Source organism: Nerophis ophidion, linkage group LG06 (genome assembly GCF_033978795.1).
Source record: "Nerophis ophidion isolate RoL-2023_Sa linkage group LG06, RoL_Noph_v1.0, whole genome shotgun sequence".
Taxonomy (NCBI): domain Eukaryota; kingdom Metazoa; phylum Chordata; class Actinopteri; order Syngnathiformes; family Syngnathidae; genus Nerophis; species Nerophis ophidion.
Window position 1 is genome coordinate 69,486,926 of NC_084616.1, and position 26,276 is coordinate 69,513,201.

Below are 26,276 nucleotides of genomic sequence, written 5' to 3' on the forward strand. Positions count from 1 at the left end.
TATGGCAACAACTCACCATAGGTATGTCTTGTGTGACTGAATGCTGAGCGGGCGAACTAAAGTCCAAGTGGACACTTCCTCCCTGTAGGAACAAATGACAAATGTTCTCATTTGAGCACATCAGAAGAGCAAACTTTCTGGACAAGTCACGTTTAAGCACTCGGGTCAGTGCGGCCGTTGCTCAGCAGACATGCTAAGACTAGACTGCACGTACTAATGCCAAAAATGACTGACGATAAAACAGTGCTAATTTTGTTACCATTAAGCATAGGGGTCTCCAAACTTTTTCCACTGAGGACCGCATGTGAAGATTGAAGATTGCAGGAGGTACTATGATAGTCTTCACATTTCAATACTAATCTAAAGATATACTATGCTATTAAATGTTATTTGCGGTATATATCGTACTTTACTTTTTTAATAAGGTTCTATGTGTTAATTAGAAATGTTCTTCCTCGTACTTTGAAAACACTGAGTTTGAACAGTCTTCCAATGTACGAAGTTGATGAAATAGTTTTAACCACTGCTACGGTTTTGATTCAATCAGCCTTCAAAGAACCGCTGCGCTGAAAACCATTTCAAAGATGGCCGTCGTGCGCAGACACAGTGAGGGAGACGTTTTTTTTTGTTTGTTTGTTTTTTTCCTACCGTCTGCTGCTGTTGCGCACGCACCAACATTCGTGGGGGAGGGGCTGTGATTGTCTATACCAAGATGGCTGCCAGGTGCCGTAGCTAAGCCGGTATGTTTTAAAGTTGTCGTTTGCCTGCATATCATAAAAACAACCATCCAACATTCTTTATTTTGGGTACTTACATATGGTGCCTGACTGTTGTGGCGTTTTAAGGCCATCTGCACTTTTTATGCTACGGTAAAGACAATGAATGGTCCGATTTTGATTTTATTAGCCTTCAAAGAACCGCTGCGCTGAAAAACATTTCTAAGATGGCCGCCGTACGCTCACACAAAGAGCTAGACGTTTTTTTTGTTTTTGTTTTTTCCCAGTATGTAATCTTATAAATGGCATAAACGCGCCAGTGACACAATATTTGAATAATATTAACATTAGTTGTGCCTCGCCCTCGTGTGAAATATTTGTTAAGATGGCTGCCGGCTAGCTAACGTTTATCCGGGCTTGGGTCGCGGGGGCAGCAGCCAAAGCGGTCCCGTCCATCGCTGCTTGCAGCTTTAATTTTTGTTGTATTAGATGCCCCTTGGGAGGTTGATCAGTAGTTTTAAAAATGTTTCTTATCATTTCTATGCAGAGGATATTCAACTGTTATGCTCCTCCAATGATTCAGACTTTCACTTTTTAGCTGAGTTCTTGGAGTGCATATCGTCTATTAAAAACTGGTTGTCCTCAAATTTCCTCCAGATAAATTCAAGCAAAACGGAAACTCTGATTATTGCTCCCGATAAAAAGATCCCCCTGGTCAAGAACTCCCTTGGTACTCTGAGTGCATCTGTTGAAAGCAACCTTTAGAAACCTTGGATGTCGTGTCTTGTGATCATGTTTTGTTTAGTTATGTTTAAGACTCCATTAGTTCCTGTTTTTGTGCACTCTTGTTTGTTTTTGGTTGCCATGGTGGCATGATTTTCAACTGCTGCTGGTGTTTGGACACACGCACCTGTTGTCAATCATGACAAATATTTAAGCCTGTAGTTGCCAGGTAGTCGGCCTGGCGACATTACTCTACTGGCAGCACTCATCTCTTGCTCTGCCCATGTTGGATCTCTTGTTGTTCTTCGGCCCATGCCATAGTCCTTGCCACCGTAATTGTTTTTGTTTCATGTTGGGACGGCGTGGCGCAGTGGAAGAGTGGCCGGGTGCAACCCAGGGGTCCCTGGTTCAATCCCCACCTAGTACCAACCTCGTCACGTCCGTTGTGTCCTTAGCAAGACACTTCACCCTTGCTCCTGATGGGTGCTGGTTAGCGCCTTGCATGGCAGCTCCCTCCATCAGTGTGTGAATGTGTGTGTGAATGGGTAAATGTGGAAGTAGTGTCAAAGCGCTTTGAGTACCTTGAAGGTAGAAAAGCGCTATACAAGTACAACCCATTTATCATTTATTTATTTAACATGACGTGAGGAGAACCTTTAAGAGGGTGAATACCAGGAAAGCCACAGGGCCAGACTGCATCCCCGGTTGCGTCCTAAAAGTCTGTGCTGACCAACTGGCACCGGTATTCACAGACATACTCAATCTGTCCCTGGAACAGTCCGTCATCCCCACCTGTCTGAAAAAAACCCACCATTGTCCCTGTTCGAAAGAATTTTGCCCCTGCCTGCCTCAACGACTACCGTCCCGTAGCCCTCACCCCCATAGCCATGAAGTGCTTTGAGAAGCATTTAAGTCTCACCTTAAAACTCATCTGTATACTCTAGCCTTTAAATAGACCTCCTTTTTAGACCAGTTGATCTGCCGCTTCTTTTCTTTCTCCTATGTCCCCCCCTCCCTTGTGGAGGGCGTCCGGTCCGATGACCATGGATGAAGTACTGGCTGTCCAGAGTCGAGACCCAGGATGGACCGCTTGTCGGGACCCAGGATGGACCGCTCGCCTGTATCGGTTGGGGACATCTCTACGCTGCTGATCCGCTTGAGATGGTTTCCTGTGGACGGGACTCTCGCTGCTGTCTTGGATCCGCTTGAACTGAACTCTCGCGCCTGTGTTGGAGCCAGTATGGATTGAACTTTCACAGTATCATGTTAGACCTGCTCGACATCCATTGCTTTCGGTCCCCCTAGAGAGGGGGGGTTGCCCACATCTGAGGTCCTCTCCAAGGTTTCTCATAGTCAGCATTGTCACTGGCGTCCCACTGGATGTGAATTCTCTCTGCCCACTGGGTGTGAGTTTTCCTTGCCCTTTTGTGGGTTCTTCCGAGGATGTTGTAGTCGTAATGATTTGTGCAGTCCTTTGAGACATTTGTGATTTGGGGCTATATAAATAAACATTGATTGATTGATTGATAATCAAAGACCACATATGCTACTCCCCCCCCCCACTATAGACCCCCTGCTATTTGAATACCGCCCAAACAAGGCAACCGACGATGAAATCGCACACGTTTTGCATACCACCACGACACACCTGGACAAGAGGCAGGGGAACTATGTGAGAATGGTGTTCATAGACTACAGTTCAGCATTCAACACCATAGTCCCATCCAAACTCGTCATTAACCATAGATTGATTAACGAGCTGAAAAACTTATTCGGGTGTTACCATTTAGTGGTCAATTGTACGGAATATGTACTGAACTGTGCAATCTACTAATAAAAGTATCAATCAATCAATCAAAGGCCTACTGAAACCCACTACTACCGACCACGCAGTCTGATAGTTTATATATCAATGATGAAATATTAACCTAACAACACATGCCAATAGGGCCGGTTTACTTTACTAAATTACAATTTTAAATTTCCCGCGGAAAGTAATTTGGAAATCTGTGTTGCTGAATGTTTTGCAATTTGTTCAATTAATAATGGAGACTATAAATAAGGATGCTGTTGGTGTAAAGCGGTGGATTGCAGCTGCTTTTAGCACAGAGACACAGCCGGTGTTTCTTTGTTTGTTGTGAAGCTTTAACACAGAGCGGTCAAGCGAACATGTTTCTCTACGTCAACCAGCATGTTTTTGGATGGGAAAATTGTGATATTAAGTCGGCTCTTACCGGAGACATCAGAGGATTACTGGACATCCACCTGCAGCAGCTGTCAAAAAAGGCAGCTGTGAATTTGGCTCCTCCATGGCTTCCATCAAAGACACTGGCGTTCACCGCAGCCATCCGACTTTGAGATATGACTTTACAATATCACTAAAACACTATTAAACCAATAAGCAGATAAGGGATCTTCCAGAATTATCATAGTAAATGTGCCTATTTACATCTGAAACGCTCACACTGCTGCCGCCTGGAGCCGTCGCTTTTTCTTTATTTTAATTTTTTATTTTTTGTGCTTCACTCTAACTTTCCTTATCCACAAATCTTTCATCCTCGCTCAAATTAATGGGGAAATCGTCACTTTCTCGGTCCGAATAGCTCTTGCTGCTTGAGGCTATGATTATAAACAATGTGAGGATGTGAGGAGCCCTCATACCGGTGACGTCACGCGCACATCGTCTGCTAATTCCGGTAAAGGCAAGGCTTTTTTATTAGCGACCAAAAGTTGCGAACTTTATCGTCGATGTTCTCTACTAAATCCTTTCAGCAAAATATGGCAATATCGCGAAATGTTCAAGTATGACACATAGAATGTACCTGCTATCCCCGTTTGAAAAAGAAAATCTCATTTCAGTAGGCCTTTAAGCTCAAGGACCAGGGCTTGAACTCAACCCTCTGTCAGTGGGTCCTGGATTTCGCCACACCAAGAGTGTGTGTGACAATCATTGGTACTTTAACTTTTGACTTTCCTGACAGGCAGACCACAAGTGGTGAGAGCAGGGAACTACACCTCATCACCCACCATCCTCAACACCAGTGCCCTCCAGGCCTTTGTTCTGAGCCCCCTCCTCTATTCACTCTACACACATGACTGTGTGGCTAATAACACCACCAACTCCACTGTGAAATTTGCTGACTACACAGCTATGGTGGACCTGATCTCTGGAAACGATTAGATAGTACTTTATTTATTCCGTCAGGAGAGTTCCTTCAGGAAAATTGAAATTTTCAGCACAATCCCATTCAAGATCAGACAAACATTACAGGGAGACAGAACAGGATCGCTGACGGATCTGCCGGCTTCCAGCGCCCCTTACAAAAAAGATGAGATACAGGTAAACAAAAAAAATCAGTCTTAGCCTGGGCCCTGAAGAGGGGGTGCAGACTGAGGCCAAGGGAAAAAAACAACAACTCATAGCCATAGAACACATCAATCAATCAATCAATCAATCAATGTTTACTTATATAGCCCTAAATCACTCTTACATGTGTGTAAGAGGGAAACATCAAACATCAAAGGACAGCAGATACAACCAGACACTACTACATACAGCTATGAATAAAAAGTAAAAGAAACATATCCACTGTGGTGGCCTCTGCGGTGTTCCACGCCATCGTCCGCTGGGGTGGAGGGAGCATGGCCAGAGACAGGAGCAGACCCAACAAAGCAACTAAGACGGCCTACCTGAGTGAAGTGAAGAACCTGGCATTGTGGTGTCAGGAGAACCACCTCGCCCTGAACGTCAGCAAGACCAAGGAGAGCATAGTGGATTTTAGGAGACGGGGGGTAAGAAACTACAGTCCACTCAGCATAGACAGGACGCCGGTCGAGAGATCGACCAACTTCAAATACCTCGGAGTGACAATATCAGAAGACCTCTCTTGGACCACATACATAGACAAAGTGGGGAAAAAGGCACAACAGCGTCTCTACTTCCTTAGGCAACTAAGGAAGTTTAAGCTGAACCACAAGATCCTCAGAAACTTCTACTCATGCACAACAGAGAGTGTCATGACTGGAAACATCACCTTCTGGTTTGGAAATTGCACCGCACACGACCACAACAGACTGCAGAGAGTGGCCAGATCAGCCGAGCGCACCATCGGAGGTGTGCTCCCAACCATCTGCAACATCTACACCAGGGGGTGTAGATCCAAGGCCAAGAAGATTGTGAGGGACTCTAGCCACCCAAGCAACTGCCTCTTCTCACTGCTGCAGTCAGGCAAGCGCTACCGGAGTCTCATGGCCAACACGGAGGGACTCAGGAGGAGCTTCTATCCCTAAGCTATCAGACTGCTCAACTGCACCGCTGATTAAGACTTATCACAATTGCACAAAACCGCACGCACCAGAATCACTTTACTTACCACTGTAATTACCGGACTACCATACTCTTCATTCAATGACTGTAAATAATGTAAAAATAATGTAAAAACACGAGGAAAAAGAAGTCATACTGTTCCATTACCTTTGTTCATACTACTGTCACTACTCAACTGCCAAATAACTGTAGACACCTTCATATTTGTTCCTTCCTATACTGTACATACTGTATATACAGTTATACTATTTGATATTGCACTGGTACTGTATTTGACTACTGTACTTCTACTTGTACTGATACTTCTACCATAACTTCTGTGACTTATTGTGCAACTTGTCTTGTAATTAATGTACATCAGAGCTATTCAAATGTTTGTATTTTTTGTATTTACTGTATTAGATTCTGAAACTAGTGTTTGGATCCCACTGTACGCAATATCTGAAGAGCATGGGAAAAAAAAGCATTTCACTTTGGTGTACTCTGCATGTGACGAGTAAAACCTTGAACCTTGAGATGGCTCCTTCTTCGAAATGATAAATGTAAAATACCAACAAAGAAAAGCAAAATCATTCTCTGTTGTCTGCTGAACTAAAAGCTTTTACAGTGAGGACTTGCGTCAAAGTGAGGTGCGACATCAGATGCATATTTCGTGACTATATAAACAAAAATGGACAATGAATATACAAAACCTCAAACCAGTGAAGTTGGCACATTGTGTACATCGTAAACAAAAACAGAATACAATTATTTGCAAATCCTTTTCAACCTATAGTCAATTGAATGGACTGCAAAGACAAGATACTTAACGCGCGAACTGGTAAACTTGGTTATTTTTTGCAAATATTACCTTCTTTGAAATGTCATGCCTGCAACGTGTTTCAAAAAAGCTGGCACACGTGGCAAAAAAGATTGAGAAAGTTAAGGAATGCTCATCAAACACTTATTTGGAACATCCCACAGGTGGACAGGTTAATTGGGAACAGGTGGGTGCCATGATTGGGTATAAAAGCAGCTTCCATGAAATGCTCAGTCATTCACCAACAAGGATGGGACGAGGGTCACCACTTTGTAAACAAATGCGTGAGCAAATTGTTGAACAGTTTAAGAACAACATTTGTCAACAAGCTATTGCAAGGAATTTAGGGATTTTTCCATCTATGGTCCATAATGCTGTATCATCAAAAGGTTCAGAGAATCTGGAGAATTCACTGCATGTAAGCGGCAAGGCCGAAAACCAACATTGAATGCCTGTGACCTTCAATCCCTCAGGCAGTACTGCATCAAAAACTGACAGTGTGTAAAGGATATCACCACATGGGCTCAGGAACCCTTCAGAAAACCACTGACAGTAACTACAGTTTGTCGCTACATCTTTAAATTCAAGTTAAAACTCTACTATGTAAAGCCAAAGCCATTTATCAACAACATCCAGAAACACCGCCGGCTCCGCTGGGCCCAAGCTCATCTAAGATGGACTGATGCACAGTGGAAAAGTGTTCTACGATCTGACGATTCCACATTTCAAATTATTTTTGGAAACTGTGGACGTCGTGTCCTACGGACCAAAGAGGAAAATGACGACCCGGACTGTTATAGGCGCAAAATTCAAAATGGTGTATGGTACGGGGGTGTATTAGTGCTCAAGAAATGGGTAACTTACTAATCTGTGAAGGCACCATTAGTGCTGAAAAGTACATACAGTTCCATGGAAACAACATATTTTTTCATAGACGCCCCTACTTATTTCAGCAAGACAATGCCAAGCCACATTCTGTACGTGTTACCACAGTATAGCTTCGTATTAAAAGAGTGTGGGTACTAGACTGGCTTGCCTGTAGTCCAGACCTGTCTCCCATTAAAAATGCGTAGTGCATTATGAAGCCTAAAATATGACAAAGGAGTCCCTGGACTGTTGAACAACTTAAGTTGTACAACAAGTAAGAATGGCTTCAAAATTTGGTCTCCGACAGTTCCCAAATGGCAATGTGTTGCTACCATTAAATTGTAAGTAAATTATTATTTGCAAATATATATATATATATATATATATATATATATATATATACATGTTTCTCAGTTCAAACATTAAATATTTTGTCTTTGCAGTCTATTCAATTGAATATAAGTTGAAAGGGATTTGCAAATCATTGTGTTCTGTTTTTATTTACGATTTACACAAGGTGCCAACTTCACTGGTTTTGGGTTTTGTAGGTATATTAAAAATTTGTTATCACAAAATGCAAAATAAAACCACCACTGAACACCACTGTAATCACAGCTGCTGTCTTAGCACTACTGAGTTAAAACTACGGAATATCTGTTTTTGGCAGGGCTCACCTTTTTTAACCTAATTTGGTCATCTACATAATTGTTCACATATTTATCCAGGGCAGAATGCACAGAATTCATCATTGACTTACATTCAGTTGACATTTTTGAGGGGTTTGGGGCCAGTTATATTTATTTTAAACCAAAAACTATTAGAGCACCCCCGGGCGAGCTCACGTTACCCTTACTGATTTAACAGACCATATACATGTAAAAGTTTCTATATCCATCCATCCATCCATTTTCTACCGCTTATTCCCATATTTTTCACAAAATCACAATTATATTGAATACAAATTGTCTTTCGCACAGAGGAATTTGTTTGGCGTTCAGGCTTGTCACTCACTGCTGATCGCCAGCCATGTGCACACAGGCAAGGACGTAATTAGGGGGGCGTCAAGAGGGACATGTCCCCTGTACTCTTTCAAAAGTTTTTGCCCTTTGCATTTTTTGCCGTCCAAGAATATGTTAACGCTATTGAATGGAGGCTAGTCAAACACTTGTGCCAAACGGAAAACCGCAGTTCAAACTGAAGCTTGTCCCTTTAAACTTCAGACAAGCTACAGGGCGCAAATGATCCCCTGGCTGCACTTTTGACATAATTAGGCTCATTAATTGACATTTAACATGTGTTCACATAGGTTCAAGGAGGTGATTAAATATTCCTTTAACATATAAAATAGGTCCAGATTAAGTCAAGATGTACCGGAGAAGCAACCAGCGCCTCCATCTGGTAGACTCTGGTATCGAAGCAGGAACTCAGAACCATCTTACACATAAACTGACCAACGGAGTCTGCTTTGAAACGCAAGGGGAGTTGCACACAATCATGATCTAAAATAGACAAAGTCACAAAATCAAAATATGTCTAATTCTGAATTATTTTACATATAAAACGTGTAATGACATTATTTTATTGCAAATATGATTTTGTGCAGTGTGCATACCTTCAGGATTCTTCCATATGTTGACATCTTTCTTTATAGGAATTGTAACAGAGCTGGGGACAGTGAAGTATTGAGGCAAAGAAACCTCCACACTGTACTCTACCCCTTTTCTGTGGTCAACACCTCTCAGTTGGACCTAACAGATGGTAAGGCAGGAAGTTAATCCACACAAAGAATACACTTTTCTTTACATTTTACACAAACCCTATGTACAGTAGTGCTTCAGTACCGAATGTTTGGACACACTTGTTCAATCAATAGCATGAGGGAGAAGGTCCAAACTTCCAACTGGTACTGTACAGCATATGTACAGTGGGGCAAAAAAGTATTTAGTCAGCCACGGATTGTGCAAGTTCTCCCACTTAAAATGATGACAGAGGTCTGTAATTTTCATCATAGGTACACTTCAACTGTGAGAGACAGAATGTGAAAAAAAAAATTGTAGGAATTTTATTTGTAAATTATGGTGGAAAATAAGTATTTGGTCAACCATTCAAAGCTCTCACTGATGGAAGGATGTTTTGGCTCAAAATCTCACGATACATGGCCCCATTCATTCTTTCCTTAACACAGATCAATCGTCATGTCCCCTTTGCAGAAAACCAGCCCCAAAGCATGCATAATGTTTCCACCTCCATGCTTCACAGTAGGTGTGGTGTTCTTGGGATGCACTTCAATATTCTTCTTCCTCCAAACACAACGAGTTGAGTTTATACCAAAAAGTTCTATTTTGGTTTCATCTGACTACATGACATTCTCCCAATCCTATGCTGATTCATCCATGTATCAACTCGTCGTGTATGGAGGAAGAAGAATACTGAGTTGCATCCCGTGTACACCATACCTACTGCAAAGCATGGGGGTGGAAACATCATGCTTTGGGGCTGTTTTTCTGCTAAGGGGACAGGACGATTGATCCGTATTAAGGAAAGAATGAATAAGGCCATGTATCGTGAGATTTTGAGCCAAAACCTCCTTCCATCAGTGAGAGCTTTGAATGGTTGACCAAATACTTATTTTCCACCATAATTTACAAATAAATTCTTTAAAATTCCTACAAAGTGAATTCCTGGATTTCCGCAAATGGCCCCCGGGCTGCACTTTGGACACCCATGCCTTAGCTGATTAAATGAGGCGAAATTGTATTACATATTGCACTGTTACTGTACTATATAATGCTACACACACTGTTCAAAATGTTAACTCCCTGAAGGCAGGAGTAAAAAAATCTTAAAAAGCACCCAAATGTCTTTTTTTTTTTCTTCAAAACATTCTCACATTAAACTTGCATCTCTGTTCCTCCTCATCACACAGGCTCGCACTCCTTGTAAACAAACCCCAACGCTACTGTATATCAAAGACTTGTCCTCTTGTTTAGCAGGAGATACTTTGGCTTCACAACAAAAAACTTCCTCCATTGGGTAAGAGTGCAGGCTGCTGATTGAGCGAAAGGTTTGTGGTGAGACTACCAAAATACAAATATTTTGCAGTGAAAAATAAGCACAGAGCTACATCCTTTTTAGCTTCCCACTTCCGGTTTGGAACACTTCTACTAAACACGGCGCCCCTATAGCATGGACCATTAGTTTTCAAATGGGGGTACACGTATCCCTGGAGGTACTTGAAGGTATGCCAAGGGGTACGTGAGATTTTTTTAAAATATTCTAAAAATAGAAACAATTCAATAATCCTTTCTAAACATATTTATTGAATAATACTTCAACAAAATATGAATGTAAGTTCATAAACTGTAAAAAGAAATGCAATTGACAGCTAAATTTTTTTGTGGACATGTTCCATAAATATTGATGTTACATTTCTTTTTTTTGAAGAAATGTTTAGAATTAAGTTAATGAATCCAGATGGATCTCTATTACAATCCCCAGAGAGGGCACTTTAAGATTACTTCTATGTGAAGAAATCTTTATTTATAATTGAATCACTTGTTTTTTTTTCAACAAGGTTTTAGTTATGTTTATATCTTTTTTTCCAAATAGTTCAAGAAAGACCACTACAAATGAGCAATATTTTGCACTATTTTACAATTTAATAAATCAGAAACTGATGACATAGTGCTGTATTTTCCTTTTTTTATCTCTTTTTTTCCAATCAAAAATGCTTTGCTCTGATTAGAGGGTACTTGAGTTAAAAAAATGTTCACAGGGGGTACATCACTGGAAAAAAGGTTGAGAACCACTGGCATGGACAAATAGGCAAAAATGCATCATACATTTATTTAAAATCAGAAACAAAAAAACACTGCAGGTATTTGAAATTGTTAACTAAGTGGATACTGTATAATATATTTTATTTTACTTTATTAATGTTAATATATGTTATAAATTATATTTTAGGCATAGCATCATTTATATCAATGTAATAGATTGTTTTGATAAATAAATACATTAGTTTACTTATTCATTATATATTAATGTAATTATTTATTATCTTTGATTTACAAAATTGATTAATTCAATACTTTTTAAAACATTATTACATTAAATTGTTTCATGCGTTTATTATTTTTAATCATATAAATAGGATATTATATGTCCAGGCTTTAAGGACACCCTCCATAATGCATTTGTTGTGGTCAAAGGGTAAATATATCTGCATGTGCATGTACCTGTTTTTTGGAAAGCATACATGCAGCCATGCTCGCCCTCACGGTGCTGCTGTGCAAAGTGGACGTCAACATCCGCCTCTGATATTCAATGGCACTCATCCTGTGCTGAGCCCAAGTGGCCAGACCGTTTTCCCAGGCTGTATTGGTTAAGGGCAGCCAGACAACCTCGTCACACGTCTGGCCCACAATGCAGTGGAGGCGCAGCACCGACACACAACCATCTGAGCCCACTGAAGAAAACAAAAAACACTGATGCTATTATCTTTAAAAAAAAAAAAAAAAAAATGTAAACCACGTCCGTATAATAGAATGTAAATCGACACCGCTGCGACGACAACTACAAATATAGACATCGCTTGTATTTGATTTAATGAGAACGTGCATGTGGATCTAATAGTTTTTCCAAGCCTGTAGCATATTTGAAATAATACAGTTAAAGGCCTACTGAAATGAGATTTTCTTATTTAAACGGGGATAGCAGCTCCATTCTATGTGTCATACTTGATCATTTCGCGATATTGACATATTTTTGCTGAAAGGATTTAGTAGAGAACATCGACGATAAAGTTCGCAACTTTTGGTCGCTAATATAAAAGCCTTGCCTGTATCGGAAGTAGCAGATGATGTGCGCGTGACGTCACGGGTTGGTGAGCTCCTGATATCTGAACATTGTTTACAATCATGGCCACCAGCAGCGGGAGCGATTCGGACCGAGAAAGCGACGATTTCCCCATTAATTTGAGCGAGGATGAAAGATTTGTGGATGAGGATAGTGAGAGTGAAGAACTAGGAAAAAAAATAAAAATAAAATAAAAAAAGGCAGGGCAGTGGGAGCGATTCAGATGTTATTAGACACATTTACTAGGATAATTCTGGAAAATCCCTAATCTGCTTATTGTGTTACTAGTGTTTTAGTGCGATTATATAGTCGTACCTGAAAATCGGAGGGTTGTGGCCACGGGTGTGGTGACCGCCAGTGTTTCTGAGGGAAGCCACGTTTCTCGACGAGGCGAAGCGAAAGCAGCCGGTTGGGCCAGGCTGAGCTTTTTTTTCCCCTCCTCCGCGGTGGAAGCATCCCACGTTCGGGGGCGGCCGGTCGCAGGAGGCAAGAGAGTCCGCAGTTGCCTCTTTGACAGGTGCACGAGGAACGACGCAAGCTCCGCTCATATCTACGGTAAGAGCCGACTTATTACCACAATTTTCTCACTGAAACCTGTGGTAGAGAACCATGTTCTCTTGACCGCTCTGTTCCATAGTAAAGCTTCACCTTCGGGAATGTAAACGAGGAAACACCGGCTGTGTTTGTGTTGCTAAAGGTAGCTGCAAAACACCGCTTCCCACCTAAATCATTCTTCTTTGACGTCTCCATTAATAATTGAACTAATTGCAAAAGATTCAGCAACACAGATGTCTAGAATACATATATTCAATATAGCTGTGATCCGGCTGGTACAAAATGTCCGCTACTATTCGTGACGTCACACGCACGCGTCATCATACCGCGACGTTTTCAACAAGATACATCGTGCGAAATTTAAAATTGCAATTTAGTAAACTAAAAAGGCCGTATTGGCATGTGTTGCAATGTTAATATTTCATCATTGATCTATTAACTATCAGACTGCGTGGTCGGTAGTAGTGGGTTTCAGTAGGCCTTTAAACAATAAAACTAAACAAGACGATAAGACTTCACTGTACACCCCTATAGATATAAAAAGTGTGGTCACTGGTACAGTAGCATGTAGGTCTCTTACCAGAGTTACCAGGGATGGTGAAGATGTTTGAACTGGGCCTGACTCTAAAAAGGGAAGGAGGAGGCAAGTCTGCTGATGCCTTCAGTGTGTAAACCACATCACCCACCTGGAGCAAAAAGGGAAAATGTGATCAGAAGCGTGGAACTGTAGGGTGCACACGTCCGCATTTATATACACGTTTTATTGTATTATCATTCATTTATCTTATTTTCCTATTCGTATAGCAGTTAAAAAGGTAAAATATTACTTTAAACAATGCATGTAAAATACTTTTATTTAGTTTGGTTTTCCCTCATTGTTTTTTCATTCTATTTTTCTGTTTATTCAATTCTATTTACATTTCACCTATGTGAAATCTCCTCTCTTTACACTCTACTGCAGTGTTTTTCAACCTTTTTTTGAGCCAGGGCACATTCTTTGAGTTAAAAAAATGCGGAGGCACACCACCAGCAGAAATCATTAAAAAAACGAAACTCAGTTGACAATAAAAAGCCGTCGTCGCAATTGTTGGATATGACTTTAAAGCATAACCAAGCATGTATCACTATAGCTCTTGTCTCAAAGTAGGTGTACTGTCACCACCTGTCACATCACACCCTGACTTATTTGGACTTTTCTGCTGTTTTCTTGTGTGGAGTCTTTTAGTTCTTGTCTTGCGCTCCTATTTTGGTGGATTTTTGTCTGATTTTTCCTGGAGCAGTTTCATGTCTTCCTTTGAGCAATACTTCCCGCATCTACTTTGTTTTTATCCTTCATTGTGGCGACATTGTCATGCCATGTCCGGATGTACATTGTGAAAGCCAGCTTTGCTCCACAGTAAGTCTTTGCTGTTGTCCAGCATTCTGTTTTTGTTTACTTTGTAGCCAGTTCAGTTTTATTTTTGTTCTGCATAGCCTTCCCTAAGCTTCCATGCCTTTTCTTAGGGGCACTCACCTTTTGTTTATTTCTTGTTTATACAATACCTTTTTACCAGCATACTGACTCCTGTTGTATCAACATCTACATAGCAATTAGCTACCTGCTGCGGCCTACTGATATGGAAGAGTACTACACGGTTACTCTGCAGAGCTCTAGACAGCACCGACACTTAACAACAACATAATTTGCAATTTATAATGACCTGTTTGCTAAAAAAATATTTTTAACCCAAATAGGTGAAATTAGATAATCTCCCACGGCACACCAGACTGTATCTCACGGCACACTAGTGTGCCGCGGCACTGTGGTTGAAAAACACTGCTCTATTTTATTTACATTATTATGTACATACTATTGTTCTCATGGTACTCATTGGACTAAATTTGGCACCCTTGGTACTCAATGTTGTGCCATCTCTTGAGTGCTGCTATGACAATAAAGTTCCTTGAATCAGGTGAGAATTGACTCAACACACACATGCGGAAAACAGTCACCTGCGGGCAAACAAGCAACACAGCGCAGTATTTGATTCCAGGACGGAAAGGAAGGAAGTGGATGGCAATTACGTCTGACTGCCCTGGTCTCAGACTAACACTGCTCACTGTGCTGAGGAACTCACGGCCATCACCATCTGACAAAGTCACACAAATATCATGTCAATCACATTGAAGGATTGACACACACACACACACACTGATGTGTGCTATAGCTTTTTAGAGTTGCATGTCAAACTACTATAAACCCTTTCCTTCCGTCTCATCCTGGCAGCTCATTTCTGAAGTCACGTTCCCATTCCTGGAAGAAAGTCCAAAAAAAGAACCCCAAATCATCTTCAGGTATTAGAATCAAACCTGTATTGTTCAGTTACTGGATCATCAGGTGTAACATCCTTTGTTTAGTCAAATAAGACTTTTACACTACATTAATTCAAAATCATTATTTTGTACATACTTGGGTTGGAAGGTTAAGAAAATGTACTCAACGACCACGACATTAGTTACAACTGCTCAATCTAGTAAAATTGGTGAAAAGACGTCACAAAGGCTGCTTCATACTAGTGTTGATTTTCATTCACTACCATTTTTCGTCCTCATTATCGTCAACCAAGATACAGTAAGACATTTCCATAAGAGTTGGGAAATAGCGTTAAAGGTAAATAAAACGGAATACAATGATTTGCAAATCCTTTTTAAACCCATATTCAATTGAATGCACTACAAAGACAAGATTTTTGATGTTCAAACTCATAAACTTTATTTTTTTTTGCAAATAATAATTAACTTAGAATTTCATGGCTGCTATATGTGCCAAAGTAGTTGGGAAAGGGCATGTTCACCACTGTGTTACATCACCTTTTCTTTTAATAACACTCAATAAATGTTTGGGAACTGAGGAAACTAATTGTTGAAGCTTTGAAAGTGGAATTCTTTCCCATTCTTGTTTTATGTAGAGCTTCCGTCGTTCAACAGTCCGGGGTCTCCGCTGTCCTATTTTACGCTTCATAATGTGCCACACATTTTCGATGGGAGACAGGTCTGGACTGCAGGCGGGCAAGGAAAGTACCAGCACTCTTGTTGTAACATGTGCTGAATGTGGCTTGGTAGTGTCTTGCTGAAATAAGCAGGGGCGTCCATGAAAAAGACGGCGCTTGGAAGGCACCATATGTTGTTCCAAAACCTGTTTGTACCTTTCAGCAATAATGGTGCCTTCACAGATATGTAAGTTACCCATGCCTTGGGCACTAATGCACCTCCATACGATCACACACGCTGGCTTTTGAACATTGCGTCGATAACAGTCCGGATGGTTTGCTTCCCCTTTGGTCCGGATGACACGATGTTGAGTATTTTCCCCAAAAAATTGAATTGTGGACTCGTCAGACCACAGAACACTTTTCCACTTTGTATCATTCCATCTTAGATGATCTCGACCCCAGAAAAGGCGGTGGCGTTTCTGGATGTTGTTGATAAATGGCTTTGGCTTTGCATAGTACAGCTTCAACTTGCTCTTACAGATGTAGCAAGGAACTGTATTTAGTGACAGTGGTTTTCTGAAGTGTTCCTGAACCCATGTGGTGATATCCCGTAGAGATTGATGTTGGTTTTTGATACAGTGCCATCTGAGGGATCGAAGGTCACGGTCATTCAATGTTGGTTTCTGGGCATGCCGCTTACATAGAGTGATTTCTCCAGATTTTCTGAACCTTTTGATGATATTATGGACCGTAGATGTTGAAATCCCAAAATTTCTTGCAATTGCACTTCGATAAACGTTGTTCTTAAACTGTTTCATTATTTGCTCACGCAGTTGTGGACAAAGGGGTGTACCTCGCCCCATCCTTTCTTGTGAAAGACTGTGCATTTTTTGGGAAGCTATTTTTATACCCAATCATGGCACCCACCTGTTCCCAATTAGCCTGCACACCTGTGGGATGTTCCAAATAAGTGTTTGATGAGCATTTCTCAACTTTATCAGTATTTATTTCCACCTTTCCCAACTTCTTTTTCACGTGTTGCTGGCATCAAATTCTAAAGTTAATGATTATTTGCAAAAAAAAAATGTTTATCAGTTTGAACATCAAATATGTTGTCTTTGTAGCATATTCAACTGAATATGGGTTGAAAATGATTTGCAAATCATTGTATTCCTTTTATATTTACATCCAACACAATTTCCCAACTCATATGGAAACGGGGTTTGCGAATTGACTGACAAGGATAAAAAGTATGTGCAAACTGACAGTTACACACACGGCTGTGAGAAAGGACGCTATTGCCCTGCCGCCCCATCCTACTTACGCTTGTCAACATATTTGTACCGTCAAATAATGAACACACATTGCCTATTCAGGAATATAATTTTTTAATTTCATAGCTACTGGATAGCTTGATTAAAACAAATTCAATCGATGTGTTTTGGTGTCTGCTTATGTATTTGGTTAAATGACGTTTGTTATATTATATAGAAGTTATAGAAGATTAGAAAGGCGGTATATTTAGAAGGGTGGTATGGCTCGGTTGGTAGAGCGGCCGTGCCACCAACTTCAGGGTTCCAGGTTCGATCCCCACTTCCGCCATCCCAGTCACTGCCGTTGTGTCCTTGGGCAAGCCACTTTACCCACTTGTTCCCTGTGCCACCCACACTGGTTTAAATGTAACTTAGATATTGGGTTTCACTATGTAAAGCGCTTTGTTTCACTACAAAAAAGCGCAATATAGATATAATTAACTTCACTTCATACAGTGGGGCAAAAAAGTATTTAGTCAGCCACCGATAGTGGAAGTTCCCCCACTTAAAATGATGACAGAGGTCTGTAGTTTTCATCATAGGTACACTTCAACTGTGAGGGACAGAATGTGAAAAGAAAAATCCAGGAATTCACATTGTAGGAATTTTAAATAATTTATTTGTAAATTATGGTGGAAAACAGCCCCAACAGCAGAAAAACAGCCCCAAAGCATGATGTTTCCACCCCCATGCTTCACAGTAGGTTTGGTGTTCTTGGGATGCAACTCAGTATTCTTCTTCCTCCAAACACCAGTTCTATTTTGGTTTCATCTGACCACATGACATTCTCCCAATCCTCTGCTTTATCATCCATGTATCCATTTTGGTACAAACTCAACTCGTCGTGTTTGGAGGAAGAAAAATACTGAGTTGCATCCCAAGAACACCATAACTACTGTGAAGCATGGGGGTGCAAACATCATGTTTTGTGGCTGTTTTTCTGTTAAGGGGACAGGACGATTGATCCGTCTTAAGGAAAGAATGAATGGGGCCATGTATTGTGAGATTTTGAGCCAAAACCTCCTTCCATCAGTGAGAGCTTTGAATGTTTGACCAAATACTTATTTTCCACCATAGATTTACAAATAAATTCTTTAAAATTCCTACAATGTGAATTCCTGGATTTTTTTTTCCACATTCTGTCTCTCACAGTTGAAGTGTACCTATGATGAAAATTACAGACCTCTGTCATCATTTTAAGTGGGAGAACTTGCACAATCGGGGGCTGACTGCAAACATCTACAATGAGCGCACCCTCCAAGTACTAAAAAAAACCCCAGTATAGATGCACCGCAGGACTGCTTTTGAAATGTCCAGAAAAAGGTAGTGCACAGGGCAAAACACCCCAGGTAGGAGCATGGTAGCATGAATGTGCAAATAATCAAGTTTTTGTGTCAGTTTGTCACTTGATGGCACTGTTTGCAAGAAGTACCTTCCCCTTTGTAAACAAAAGGCTGTTCATACTTTGATTCATGACAAGCTTTTTTGCCAGCAACAGGAAAATGGTGTCATGTCTCGGTAAATGTCTACTGCTTTTAATGCGGTCTCTGCACTTACAAATGTGAATGACACAATGATAAAGTCATGGTAAATATTGATTTTAAATCAGATTTTACTTGACCCATTTTCACCATTTAAAACTCATAGGCAGTTTGAAGTCTGAACGTTCAACATGAGTCCAAAGAGAGCGTTTGTGTGGCTGAGTAATCATGCTACGCCACCTACAGTATTTAGCATTTTCCATGTCGCCCAAGTGAAGTTAATGTACAAAATGTATTAATATGCCCCCGTCCTTAAATGGGCGCCCCTTGAATTCTTAAAGGCCTAGTGAAATGAGATTTTCTTATTTAAACGGGGATAGCAGGTCCATTCTATGTGTCATACTTGATCATTTCGTGATATTGACATATTTTTGCTGAAAAGGTTTATCAGAGAACATCGACGATAAAGTTTGCAACTTTTGGTCGCTTATAAAAAAGCCTTGCCGGGACTGGAAGTAGCAGACGATGTGTGCGTGACGTCATGGGTTGTGGAGCTCCTCACATCTGAACATTGTTTACAATCATAGCCACCCGCAGCGAGAGCGATTCAGACCGAGAAAGCGACGATTTCCCCATTAATTTGAGCAAGGATGAAAGATTCGTGGATGAGGAAAGTGAGAGTGAAGGACTAGAAAAAAAAAAAGGGAAAAAAAGGTAGCAATTCAGATGTTATTCGTCACATTTACTAGGATAATTCTGGAAAATCCCTTATCTGCATATTGTTTTACTAGTGTTTTAGTGAGATTATATGGTCGTACCTGTACAACCTTAGGTCGGCCCCTTTCTTCAGCACCAGTCGACGGACGGGGGCGATGCCCATCTCTGCCCTTCGCAAGGGACCCTCTTCGAAACATGATCTTTCCAAATGGTCGCTGCATAATACACTGTACTTTGTGTGTGCGGTCTGATCCAACCGTGTTCGCTTGACCGCTCTGTTCCATAGTAAAGCTTCACCGTCATCTTTCGGGAATGTAAACAATGAAACACCGGCTGTGTTTGTGTTGCTAAAGGCGGCCGCAATACACCGTTTCCCACCTACAGCTTTCTTCTTTGACGTCTCCATTATTCATTGAACAAATTGCAAAAGATTCAGCAACACAGTAGACTTATAGCTGGGAACGATGCTGGAACAAAATGTCCTCTACAATCCGTGACGTCACGTGCACGCGTCATCATACCCCAACGTTTCAGCAGGATACTTCGGCGCGAAATTTAAAATTGGAATTTAGTAAACTAACCCGGCCGTATTGGCATGTGCTGCAATGTTAATATTTCATCATTGATATATAAACTATCAGACTGCGTGGTCGGTAGTAGTGGGTTTCAGTAGGCCTTTAAATCCATAATTGGGAGTATCTCTAAAAGGTTCAAATGATTAGTTGTAAATTCAAAAATGAACACCACATTCACCCCTGAAATATCATCAAATTGAGAACTCATGTTGTGTTGCGGTTACTTGGTTTTGGAAGACACCTGTTGAATCAGCCTGTCGATTCCCTTTTCCGATTCCAGCGGGTTGACTGTCATCTCCACCAGCATCACTCTGAACCAACACACACATTTATCATTTTGAAGAAAGCACTCAACAGATTTGTCTGCAAATTGTTTCAGAATACTTATAGCACTTACTGGAAGTTGGCTTCCATCTTGAACGGATTTTTTATTGGCAGTCTTATCACTTTAAGCATGTAACATGGCGTTCTGCACTTGATACTTTTCTGTTAAGAGAGAAATACATTAAGAAAGGCACTGTGATCTCTGTGCTGAGTAAGTAAAAAAAAAAGTCATTGGGTCTCACTTGGTTTTGTCTGAAACATTTGATAAGGCAACTTGGTTCTTTATTCATTCTACAAACACATAGGGCCTGATCTAATAAAGGTTTGCGTGTAGTAAAACACATGTAATGTTGACAGCGCGCGCAAAGCTGATCTACCAAGCTTGTGCACAGAGGATTGCATCTCCTAAATGAGCAAAATAGAAAGCGGAATTAATTTAGCGTGTCTGCCATCATGTACAGCAGTGGTCCCCAACCACTTGTCCTGGGACCGGTACAGGTCCGTGACACGTTTTCTGCACAGAAACCTTAACTGATTCATAAACTACCGCATTTTCTTTGAATTATCTTCCACCTGTCCCACTAAACACACCAATAAGCTTGTTAATAGATGTACTGTATATTACAACTATTTTGTTATAGTACATGGGACAATGCACATTAAAGAGGAACATTATCACAATTTCAGAAGGGTTAAAACCAATAAAAATCAGTTGCCAGTGGCTTATTTTATTTTTCGAAGTTTTTTTCAAAATTTTACCCATCACGCAATATCCCGAAAAACTGCTTCAAAGTGCCTGATTTTCACCATCGCTATATCCACACGTCCATTTTCCTGTGACGTCACTGCGTGATGCCAATACAAACAAACATGGCGGATAGAACAGAAAGATATAACGACATTAGCTCGGATTCAGACTCGGATTTCAGTGGCTTAAGCGATTCAACAGATTACGCATGTATTGAAACGGATGGTTGGAGTGTGGTGGCAGATAGCAAAAACGAAATTGAAGAAGAAACTTAAGCTATTGAGCCATATCACGACAGACAGCGGCAACGAGGACGAATTCGGCGATTGCCTTCTAACCAACGATTACATCTTTTGACCACTGAGGCAACTTGAATCCGTCGATTGGTATGTGTTTGTTTGGCATTAAATGTGGGTGGAGGGAAAGGCTGGATGCAAATATAGCTACAAATGAGGTATAACGATGCAATATGTACATAAAGCTAGCCTAATAATAATAATAATAATAATAATGGATTAGCCCTAGTGTGTGAATGGTGTCTGTCTATATGTGTTGGCCCTGTGATGAGGTGGCGACTTGTCCAGGGTGTACCCCGCCTTCCGCCCGATTGTAGCTGAGATAGGCGCCAGCGCCCCCCGCGACCCCAAAGGGAATAAGCGGTAGAAAATGGATGGATGGATGGATAATGGATTAGATTTATATCGCGCTTTTCTATTGTTATATACTCAAAGCGCTCACAGATAAGTGGGAACCCATCATTCCTTCACACCTGGTGGTGGTAAGCTACATCTGTAGCCACAGCTGCCCTGGGGTAGACTGACGGAAGTGTGGCTGCCAGTTTGCGCCTACGGCCCCTCCGACCACCACCAATCATTCATTCATCATTCATTCATCGGTGTGAGCGGCACCAGGGGCAAGGGTGAAGTGTCCTGCCCAAGGACACAACGGCAGCGACTTTGATGTCAATAGGTGGGAAGCGAACCTGCAACCCTCAGGTTTCTGGCACGGCCGCTCTACCCACTACGCCATGCCGCCCCAGATACCATGTTAGCATCGATTAGCTTGCAGTCATGCCGTGCGCAAATATGTCTGATTAGCACATAAGTCAATAACATCAAAAAAACTCACCTTTGTGATTTCGTTGACTTTATCGTTGGAAATTCATCTGCTTTGAGTGTCGCAAGATATCCACACATCTCTGTCGTAGGATCGCTATCGTCGGTAGCGATGCTACGACAGAACAGAACAAACGAGGGACTTTCGCATCTTTTGACCACTGGTGCAACTTGAATCCGTCGATTGGTATGTGTTTATTTGACATTAAATGTGGGTGGGGGGGAAGGCTGGATGCAAATATAGCTAAAAATGAGGCATAATGATGCAATATGTACATACAGGTAGCCTAAATAGCATGTTAGCATCGATTAGCATGCCGTGACCATTGATATGTCTGATTAGCACATTCCACGCAAGTCAACTTGAATTTGTCCCTGATCGTGTTGTTACACCCTCCGACAACACACCGACGAGGCATAATGTCTCCAAGGTATGGAAAACAGTTGAAAAAGCGGAAAATAACAGAGCTGATTTGACTTGGTGTGTGCAATGTGTTTGAGAAAATGGCGGATTGCTTCCTGTTGTGACGTCACGGGTGAAAGGTCTTTGCCCCTACAGCGAACAATTGAAAGGCATTTCAATCGCCAAATTCACCCTTTTAGAGTTCGGAAATTGTCTTTTTTCTGCAACATCAAGGTATATATTGACGCTTACATAGGTCTGATGATAATGTTCCTCTTTAATGGACATATAAAATCGTAATGTGCCAGATTTTAGCCAAAGGCTCATTTTTTTGCTGATTTTATCTCCCACAAGTAGAAAGCCGGTCCGTGAAAATAATGCATACATTAAACCGGTCCCTGGTGGAAAAAAGGTTGGGGATCCCTTATGTAAAGTATACGCAAAAAAATATGCTGATTATCAGAACGGCCACAATGTTGAAAGGAGGAGATGCAAATATAATTATTTAGCACCCGCATGATATATCAACACTAAAATTGGCACAGAGACAGAAATGGTTGTGAAAAAGAAGGCAATGTGGTGCCAAGACAGACAATGGAGAGACAATCGTCCATCTGTGGGCATGTCAACAGATTTACTGCAAATAACTTAAGGAGCTTATTAAAACAAATTCTAATGATTCGTTTTGGTGTCTGATGGCAAAAAAAAAAATGTTTTGCCGTTATTTATTTCATATTTTTGCAATATATTTATAACATACCACCAATATGAAAACTTGTGTTCATTCTAACATGCGTTTCTGGATCATTCCAGAAGCACCATCACAACACCGCTGCCTCCCAGAGCGTACCTTTGGCGTTCTTAATGTTGTCTACATCACACTTCTATAGTTAATCTCTATAAATGGTGACTAAGATACCGTATTTTACGGACCAAAGGACGCACTGGATTATAAGGCGCACTGCCGATGAGTGTGTCAGGTCAGGTCTGGTCTATTTTCATATAAAGGAGTACCGGATTATAAGGCGCCTTACAGGGTTTTTTTTTGGTTTTTTTCTTTTCAAAATTGAAAACACTTCCTCGTGATCTACATAACATGTTGCTAGTTGTTTGGTCAAAATGTTGCATGGATTATTTTTTACAGATCATCTTCGAGCCGCTTTCTGACAGTCGCTTCAGGATGCGCCATTTTGTGGGCGGTCTTATTTACATGGCTTTGTTGTCGAGGTGTAGCATGCAAGGACGGGAGTGGAAGAACTGTCAAAAGATGGAGCTAACGGTTTTAGTGACATTCAGACTTTAATTAAAACAATAACGGAGCAGTATCTCCTCATTCATGCCTCACTAGTGCAATAATAACGCCGGAAATGTGTCCCGTGAAAAAACGTCTGACCGGAACTCTCTAATAACTGCAGTTCCTTGGGTGAATCATTTGAAGTTATTACCAGTGTGTTTTAGTGCGTCCATGGCGAGTTTACTGACAGATATAAGTAAGAACTTAACACTACTGTATTTTAGAAATGGCAACAGAGGAGGGTGAATGTCTCATAACAAGAGGATAGAGAAAAAGAATAAACTTATCGACGACATTCTTGTCACAAACTACAAGGGCGGACGTGCACAAATTTTAAGGACTTATGCAGCTCCCAAATACAGCAGGTACCAGAAGGTAAGGAAAGTTAATTTTGCGTAATATTGCAAAACGCCAGATAAAATGTCTTACACACCATAACAATACTCGTATGTTGAAGCACAGGACAATCCATCATGCGGTGCTTACAAAAGTCAATCAATCAATCAATCAATGTTTACTTATATAGCCCTAAATCACTAGTGTCTCAAAGGGCTGCACAAACCACTACGACATCCTCGGTAGGCCCACATAAGGGCAAGGAAAATTCACCTACTAAAACATTTTTGAGCGCCGTGTGTAATGTTGTACATTTTCAAAGGAACATATACAATTTTGGTTTTGTTTACTTGAGTCATATTGCAGTCTACACGTGTCTCTTTTGTGTGACTGCCATCGTATTGCAGTTTACACGGATCTCTTATGTGTGACTGACATCTACTGGTCACACTTATCATTTCACCATGTACCAAATAAAATAGTTTTGAGGTTGATAAGCACAACCCAAAAAATTCCGTACAATAGTCGCACCAGGTTATAAGGCGCACTGTCGAGTTTTGAGAAAATGAAAGGATTTTTATTTGCACCTTATAGTCTGAAAAATACGGTACATAGTGCACAACATAACAAAACAGCAGAGGTTGGACTTTCGAAACATATGATGTGACTGTGGAAATTAATCTCTATTTAGTTTTAGCTGGTAATACATGCATAAACCTTATTTACAGTAACAGGGTGTGTGCACCACTTTTGCACTTGTTATCAACTGGACACGCAGTCTTAGAGGATCACCTGCAAACCGCGCACTAATAGCACACACAATTTTGCACCAGGAGGGACAAGCGGTAAAACATGGATGGATGGATCGATAGATATGCTATAGTGCAGTGGTTCTCAACCTTTTTTCAGTGATGTACCCCCTGTGAACATTTTTTTAAATTCAAGTACCCCCTAATCAGAACAAAGCATTTTTGGTTGAAAAAAAGAGATAAAGAAGTAAAATACAGCACTATGTCATCAGTTTCTGATGTATTAAATTGTATAACAGTGCAAAATATTGCTCATTTGTAGGGGCCTTTTTTGAACTATTTGGGAAAAAATATAAAACATAACTAAAAAGTTATTGAAAAATAAGGGATTCAATTATAATTAAGGATTTCTACACATAGAAGTAATCAACAACTTAAAGTGCCCTCTTTGGGGATTGTAATAGAGATCCATCTGGATTCATGAACTTAATTCAAATAATTTCTTCACAAAAAAGGAAATCTTTAACATCAATATTTATGGAAAATGTCCACAAAAAATGTAGCTGTCAACCCTGAATATTGCATTGTTGCATTTCTTTTCACAGTTTATGAACTTAAAGTATTAATCAATAAATATATTTCTAAATGATTTTTGAATTGTTGCTATTTATAGAATATTTTTAAAAAATCTCACGTACCCCTTGGCATACCTTCAAGTACCCTCAGGGGTACGCGTACCCCCATTTGAAAACCACTGCTATAGTGCATTGTATTTGGATCAGGCCCTATTTGGACAAAAGCAGTGGGACACAAACTTCACCCTTTATGACATTCAATTGTAAATACATAAACACTAATTGCAAATTGATGTCTGTGCATGTGTGCAACAGGCCTTTTAGGGGTGTAGCAATACATATACTTGAAAATTTTATATTGTCGGGCTTGACTGTATGTCCGAACATTGGTACAAACCTTGTCAAGATTATTTTCTGTAGCAAAGGTCAAACATTCAGTTTGCTCCACTCCAATGAAGCCAGAATTGATGGTGTACTCACTGCGGCTTTGATTTGTTCGACGCGGGTGTTCACATTGAAGACCAAAGTGGTGCCTTGCAAGTTGGAAACAGAAGCGGAGATGAGCAGAAGGACAGCTACTTTAGGTTGCAGGGTGGAGCAGTTGTGCCGGACTGTCAGCTCAGTGCTCTTCCTGGGAAAAACAACAGGAAGCTCTCTGATAACAGACCGTCTCGATATCCAGCATCAGTTTTACTGCATCAGAACATGACATTGATGATTTGGTGGTAGGATTCTGCATCTTGTGTCATGATCCAAGACTTGGATCATGTCGTGTTCTGTGGTTGTTTCTGTTTTTTTATCACTGTGGCTAGAACTGTGACTGTGACTTG

General features: G+C 40.8%; 1 protein-coding gene across 1 annotated transcript in view; it reads right to left on the bottom strand.

The window, feature by feature from the left end:
* Positions 1–26,276, bottom strand: part of LOC133554616 (cilia- and flagella-associated protein 47-like) — a 163,171-nt gene that overhangs the window by 56,520 nt on the left and 80,375 nt on the right. The window contains exons 41-50 of the mRNA XM_061903567.1: positions 25,927–26,077; positions 20,300–20,388; positions 20,127–20,213; positions 15,085–15,137; positions 14,837–14,973; positions 13,425–13,530; positions 11,671–11,900; positions 9,045–9,180; positions 8,804–8,931; positions 17–82 (exon numbers count right to left, since the gene is read on the bottom strand). Of these exons, the coding sequence (XP_061759551.1) occupies positions 17–82; positions 8,804–8,931; positions 9,045–9,180; positions 11,671–11,900; positions 13,425–13,530; positions 14,837–14,973; positions 15,085–15,137; positions 20,127–20,213; positions 20,300–20,388; positions 25,927–26,077 (1,183 nt within the window). The remainder of the gene's footprint in view (positions 1–16; positions 83–8,803; positions 8,932–9,044; positions 9,181–11,670; positions 11,901–13,424; positions 13,531–14,836; positions 14,974–15,084; positions 15,138–20,126; positions 20,214–20,299; positions 20,389–25,926; positions 26,078–26,276) is intronic.